The 6,853-nt window shown below is 46.5% G+C and overlaps 1 protein-coding gene across 4 annotated transcripts; it reads right to left on the bottom strand.

Annotated features, from left to right (window-relative positions):
* Positions 1-764: 764 nt before the first annotated feature.
* On the bottom strand, positions 765-3,481 carry LOC147904145 (cysteine-rich receptor-like protein kinase 43). 4 transcript variants are annotated; one of them, XM_087370930.1, is made up of 6 exons: positions 3,367-3,481; positions 3,148-3,293; positions 2,853-3,063; positions 2,521-2,755; positions 2,198-2,348; positions 765-1,276 (listed from the first exon to the last, which is right to left on the bottom strand). In XM_087370930.1, exons 1-6 carry the CDS (start codon positions 3,431-3,433, stop codon positions 917-919), a joined length of 1,170 nt encoding a protein of 389 aa, XP_087227056.1. In that variant the 5' UTR covers positions 3,434-3,481; the 3' UTR covers positions 765-916. The 4 variants fall into 4 exon arrangements, with proteins under 4 accessions (XP_087227056.1, XP_087227074.1, XP_087227065.1 ...); XM_087370948.1 differs by having other exon boundaries at positions 765-1,180; XM_087370939.1 differs by having other exon boundaries at positions 2,521-2,746.
* Positions 3,482-6,853: the final 3,372 nt, after the last annotated feature.

The following is a 6,853-nucleotide window of genomic DNA, read 5'->3' as shown; positions in this document are numbered from 1 at the left end:
TCTGTCTGCACATAAAAATCAACTCCAAGAAGGTAATGTTTCCATGTGGTCAAAGCATGTATCACTGCTAACATTTCCTTCTCATATATCTACAAGTACAATTCAGCATCTTCGTGAAATTCTAAGTACTTTAATGTACTACAAGACCGTGACTCTCTCTCTCTCTCTCTCTCTCTCTCTCTCTCTCGTAATGTAATTTTGGTTCCAATAGGTCATAGTTAGCCTCCAATCCATGTTAACACAATCATCATCATCTCTCCACATCTTGGATGGTCATGTCATCTTCAATTCATGTCCTCCTACAGCACGATCATGCGAATGTATAGGCAAGTGCATTGCCTGACCAAGAAGCGACGACTTCAAGACAGAAGACATGCTATCAGCAGTAAACAATAGGGCTGCTTTCACAAATCATTATTTTGCTATTATTGCAATGCTCTCCTTTGGTCCCATAGGTCGTACCAGCCTCCCATGCTCCTCTCTCTCTCTCTCTCTCTCTCTCTTTTGCCTTACTATCAAGCCTGCCTGTTGCAATTGTGAGAATTAAATCAAGCAGAAGCCTATGACAACTACCAACAGCAGTTCCAACAGTACCATACAACTCTATATTCTGAAATGCTATCCCAATAAAGAAATGCAGCACAAGATATGCAGACCACACTTGTATACATCAGATATGAATAGCAGCTGTAAGCTAAGTCAATGTCCAAAAGCAAGGAAAACAACAAAGCTGGACAAGAGTAGTCGCCATGGACATACTCAAGTAATGCAAGCTCAATAATGATAATTTATGTACATGTATGTTGAATGTTCCAAATTTCAGAAAGGAACATATGCAGAAAAAGTATAGAGCGTATAATGGATGGAGATCTCAATAGCCTAGATATTCTCACGGGGGGGCACTATAAAATTCCCATTATGTAGGAGGAGAAGAAGAAAACAGAGAGGATGACATACTTCCCTTCGCAGAGGATGATGATGAGCTTGATGCTGCCTTATGATGCTGGTGAGGCATTTTTTGAAGCCTATGAGTTCTCCTAGGTGAAGCACCCATGGCCATGTTCATGAATGGTGGCTCAGTGGGCTTCTCCACAATTTTGGAGTGCCAAGACAGCAGTGCCACAATCCTTGACATTGAGGGCCTCAGCTCCGAAATAGCTTGGGTAGACAATAGAGCTATCTGCACCATTCGGACCACCTCTTCAGGAACCATATTGTCACCCAGCCTGGGGTCTGCCAGTTCCAAAAGCCTTTCCTGTTTATACAATCTCCAAGCCTGACACCACAAAATCATGCAACATTCTCTATTAAGATCAAAAGAACCGCATAAGTCCATAGAGGCTTAAGCCTGGTAGAGAACCATCAGTTACATGTCCACAGCCAGCCATTAGAATGAAGTTAGACATAGTACAGTAGTTTTTAACACATTCATATCAGTCGATACTAAGAGGCATGGTAAACACAATTACTCAATGCTTAAAAGTGTATCTATGTATCAACCCATTTTTTAGTATGACAATCATCTATTCATCTTCTTCACCATGTCTCTACTGTATTTTTGTCAACACTGAAATCCAGGATTACTGTCATCAATCAACAATCTACACTGTGCCTTGAGACCCACTATTATTACCAAATGCATAAATGGTGCTTGCTGCCTACCACAGTAGTCTTAAACCAATCATAATGGTCGTGATACTAAGGGGCATGACACCTGACAGCTAATCAATTTATCAGCCCATGACAATCATTTATTTGCTTATCTATGTGTGTCATTTCACACTGTTCTTGTAATGTTTGCTCAGAAATCAATTGCATCGAACTACATGGCCGCAGTCTGCACCTGACAATCATTTATTTGCTTAACTATGGGTGTCTCTCCACGTTCCTACCCTCGGTTCTTGTAATCTCGTGCTCAGAATTCAATTACGTCAAACTACATGGCCGCAGTCTGCACCTCAGGAAAATGAGGGCAAGAAGATAGAAGTGTCTGCAGCCTTGGTAAGTATAGTAGACCTTATTTAGATGCCTACCCTATTCCAACTTTCGAATGGAAAAAAGCAGCTGACTAACAACCACCAGTGTTTCCATTGAAGTATATTGGAAAATACACTTTTGAAACAGGAAAATTCACAACTGGGACCACGGATTCAATCTTCGAAGCTACTAAACAAATCCAAAAGCCATTAATTCTCACCAAATCCAAAAGCCGTTGATTTTCTGTCTGCAGCCGCATATTGGTGTGTTTCCTTCCGCTTACAATCTCAAGGGTGAGCACACCGAAGCTGAAAACATCAGCTTTCTCAGTGAGCTTCCCATATGCCGCATACTCGGGAGCGAGGTAACCTCTTCAGCACAAACAAGTCAAAACTGCATCTACTTAGTGGTGTCCAGCTGATGCACTCCCCTACTACAAATCTAAGGGCATAAGCATGCAATTTGATGTTCAATGTATGTGAGCTTCTTCCTTCAACAGCTTGTTTTCTTCTTATGTGGCAGTTTTGAGGAATGCAGCCTTACAAAGTCCCAGCAATTCTGGTGTTGACATGGGTGTCTTCACTATCAAAAAGCCTGGCAAGTCCAAAATCTGCGATTTTTGGGGTGAATTTTGCATCCAAGAGAATATTGCTAGCTTTAATATCTCTGTGCACGATACGTTCATTGGAACCTTCATGTAAATACAATAATCCCCTAGCTATGCCCAAGATTATTTCCCGCCGAGTGCTCCAACTGAGAATCGAGTGATCTTTAGGTCCTAGGCATTCCAAATCAATAAATCAGCCGTTTAAGAAATACAGTAGACAACTATAACAAAACAATGGGGAATGACTCGTCGTTCGATATTTACATACCAAATAAGATTTTGTCCAGGCTGCTATTGGGTAGGTATTCATACACTAATAATTTCTCGGGTCCTTGAACAGAGCACCCTAGAAGCTGTACGAGGTTCCGATGCTGGACGGTACTCAGGAGATTGATTTCATTTAAAAACTGGCTTTTTCCTTGGCGACTTCCTACAGATAGCTTTTTTACAGCAATCTGAGTTCCGTCGTTGAGTGACCCCTGCACCACAAGAACGTGCGACTAGTTAAGCAAGGATAATTCAAAATAACGGCATGAATCAATGTTTAACGGAATCAAACCCACCTTGTAAACAGACCCAAAACCGCCTTCCCCAAGCTTATTGTCAGGATGAAAATCCCGCGTTGAAGTCTTGAGTTCCTCGAGGGAGAAGACCCTGTTCTTCGATTGGAAGCTGACAAAGAGTTGGTGAGCCTCAGCGGCTGCAGGACCTGGAGCAGGAATCAACAAGGCGCATTAAGGAGAGAAAATGAAGAGCAAGAAAAATGCCGTGGATCTACAAACCTATGGGTCTGGAGTTGGGTGCAGCGGCTCCTTTGGTTCTTCTCCAGCACTTGAAAAAATCCAACATGCGTGGGCGACGAGAGAAGCTCGAGAGAGAACTGGATTTCTACTTCTTTAACTTTTTGAGCCTCTTTAGTCAATGTTCACTTTTACGTTGCACAACCAACAATAAGTCTCCTTATTATTAAATACGAGTAGCTTTGTCTACGGTCTACCACGCGTTCGGAACCCACCTTCATTAGGCTCAAGTTGGAAATCTGGCCCTAGGAACAAAATTTTAGGTTTTCTTTATAAATTTAAATACTTGAATGCTTTTCAAAGAATTTTGGATTGGACCTTGGTTAAGCCAATCTCTTGTGATCTGAGCGGGAGACAAACTAATGGCATATGAGAGTTATCTCATTCTCAAGCTCAGGCAAAAAAGATGAATCTTCATTCTGATCTGCATCCTCTTGGTCGAAAGGACACCCAGTGACTTGGATGGAAAAATCCATTGAGGAAGCTACTGGCCAAGCATTGAGGACCTCACCCTCAACCTTGTGGCTCTTGAGGGCTACTCAGGAATGAATTTAAAAGAGAAGTAGTTTGGCATCAATTCAAAATCAAAGTCCACATTTCTTTCCTCTAACGGGTTAATGCATCTTTGTAACCAGTGAAGGGGAGGCACGACCATGGGAGTGTCCTGACAGAGAGTGCATTTCTAAGGTGCCCGGCATGGCATAGCCATTTAAGTGCCATGTGGCACTTCTAAAATAAGTAAATATAGATGTCAAGATAGAAATGGAAAATGGGACAACACAATGACTGTGTTTTGGTTGAATAATCAACCAATGATTGAAAAAAAAACTAAAGCAATCTATCAACTGTTAAGGGCAAAAGCAGCAACAGCAAAGAGGAACTAGGGGGGGAGTCCTTAGATCATTGGTCCTTAGATTATTATCATTAATACGTTGTATTTAGTTTATAGTGAGATATGAAAAGACGGAAGTTCTAGGAGCAGGCGGAGAACTGAATAGGCACGGCAACCGTGAAGGAGTTATGTGTGCCGGTTAGATAAAAGAGAAGAGAGCGATCATTCAGGGGGCTCATTGATGAGGATCGGAGCAAGGATCAGTGTGATCAGAAGAGGAACATTGTTATGTATCAGAGAGTACGGTGTTGTACTGCTCGGAGAAATGTAATACAGAGATTCTATTGCATCTACCTTATTGTTTTATCATGAATGATTCTGTCGATCACTGTTCTACTCTATGAATTTTCATACGCAGTTCTGAAGTACGATTACGCATGTAAATCTGTCGCAGTAGTGCGTTTCGAGTTAGTCTTCAGAGTAGAGAGGGCTAACACTTTGGCGACCACGGAAGATTTCCATGTTTGTCGCGGTGGATACCCCGGAGAGGTTGGCTGCTCACCATCTGTAATACTCTGATTCCTCGGTGCGTGGACTAGCGCATGAATGACGCTGGGGGTGCGCCAGGGGGAACATCGCGCTCTCCGGAACGGCCTCGGGAGCCTGCAACTCCAGTATCGGCACGTACAACCCGCGAGGAACGGCATGACCGATATGTGGCTCAACGTGATCTTCTCTTCGGCTTCTTCACGGATAGTGAGAGTAGTAGTCGCTCTGACACACCTCCGCTGATCCCAGGAGAGGAAGGTCCAGTCGTTTCCGGTGTTCCGGAGGAAGGCGAATCCTCCGGACGCAGTAGCCCGTTCGATTTAACAAGTACTCCTCCGGAAGACGAAGCGTCACCGTTGCGGAATTCCCCACCACCGAGTCCCAGGAGACGGGGGGGTGGTGTGCCTGCAGGAAGCGGAGCCCCAGGTCCGTCACCAGATCCCGGTAGGGGAGGTGGAGGCGGTGGAGGCGGAGGCGGGGGTGGAGTTCCGGCGGTAAGTAGCGCGGCTATTCCACCACTGGTACCCAGGATGACGGTGAAGTACCCCAAGTTTTCGGGACGGGATCAGGAGGATGCGGATGCACATATACTGTCATTTGAGATGGCGTGGATGGTGAATACGGCTCCACCAGTGCAGGCGACAGATCTTATGAAGATGGCGACTTTCATTCCGACACTGCAGAAGCAGGCGGCAGTATGGATCGCGCAATATGGAGCTACCCATTTCGCCACGTTTGATCTACTGCGGGATGCTTTTTTGCTCCGGTTTCGGGAGGACAAGACCCGTGTGCATGTCCTGGCCAAACTGGGGAAACTGGAACAGAAGAACCAAGAAGTGGAGGCGTATGCGGCCAGGTTTCGGTCGTTGATCCGCCGCCTCGATACAGCAACTACCCCGGCCGTCCCTATCCAGAATGCTTACTTCATGGAGGGGCTGAATAAAGGATTGAAAAGGTCCCTGGCATCGTTGGATTTGGAAGCTCTTTCATTGGAAGAAGTCGTCCAAGCAGCGGTGAGGGCGGAACAAGTCCTGTTTACTTCCAAGGGAAGGAAAGGAAAAGTGAAGTATGAGGAGGCTGAGGGAGACTCCGATACCGATACTGAGGAGGAGTCGGATCAGTCGGATGAGGAGGAGGACAAACGTTCCATGAGGCGGAAGGCTGGAAAAGCGGCAGGGAAGTCATTTCCGGAAGGATCTGCTGCCGGAGCCAAAAGCCGGGATAGTGGAATAGGGTCCTCTTCAAAAGTTCGCAAGGATACTTGGTGTAATCGGTGCCGGAATGCAGGTCACTTAGCAGAGGAATGCGGTTTGAATGAGCGGTGGTGTGCGATTTGCCAAACAGCGACGCATACCACGGAGATCTGCCGCTATAACGCACGAATAGCCCCGACACCAGCGGTGGCGGCGGTAGTTGCGGCACCAGCCGCAGCACCAGCCGCGGTACCAGCCGCACCGGCGAAAAGACCTTGGCGGCCGAGAACGGCTGGAACAGGTGCAGATGAACCAGCAGGGGAACGGACGTTCCTATGTTTTTATTGCAATCAACCCGGACATTGAAAGGTAGATTGCGAATTATTCAAGCACCACAAGGCAGAAAGGGAAGCAACCCGGGGATCCGGAGAAGGCAAGTCCGCACCAGTAGTGAATGCGGTTCTGATTATCGAATGCGATGATGACAGTCCGCAACAGGATAGCAAGGAGCCTAGTCCGCAGTCCGAAGAAGTACCGGAAGTACCGGCGGGTGTCCCTGTTGAAGGCAAAGTGGGAGGAAGTGCGAGCGGAGATGTGCTCGTGGTCACACGATCCCAGGAAAAGGTGCGGGACTACAAGGCCCCGCAAGAGAAGGGGAGACCTCCGGCGTTGGATTGGCAGGCACAACAAAAGGTGCGGTCGACGGTCGGTGACTGGGTCCAGAAAACCCCAACGGTGTTACCTAGGCCAAGCGCGGAAAAGGCAGTCTCGGTGACGGAGAATGGTGCGAAGGTGGCAAGGCGCCTGCAAGGAGAGCAGCCAGAAGCGACTTGTCTACCTACCCGTCAGAAGGACAGCCTGATGACCGGCGAGGAGGGTGTTGACCCATATGATT

This window comes from Dipteris shenzhenensis, chromosome 3, assembly GCF_047967505.1.
Source record: "Dipteris shenzhenensis isolate YYH24624 ecotype China chromosome 3, Dip_SZ_1.0, whole genome shotgun sequence".
NCBI lineage: Eukaryota > Viridiplantae > Streptophyta > Polypodiopsida > Gleicheniales > Dipteridaceae > Dipteris > Dipteris shenzhenensis.
Note: the sequence above shows the minus strand (reverse complement) of the source record. Positions and strands in the feature narration are given on the sequence as shown.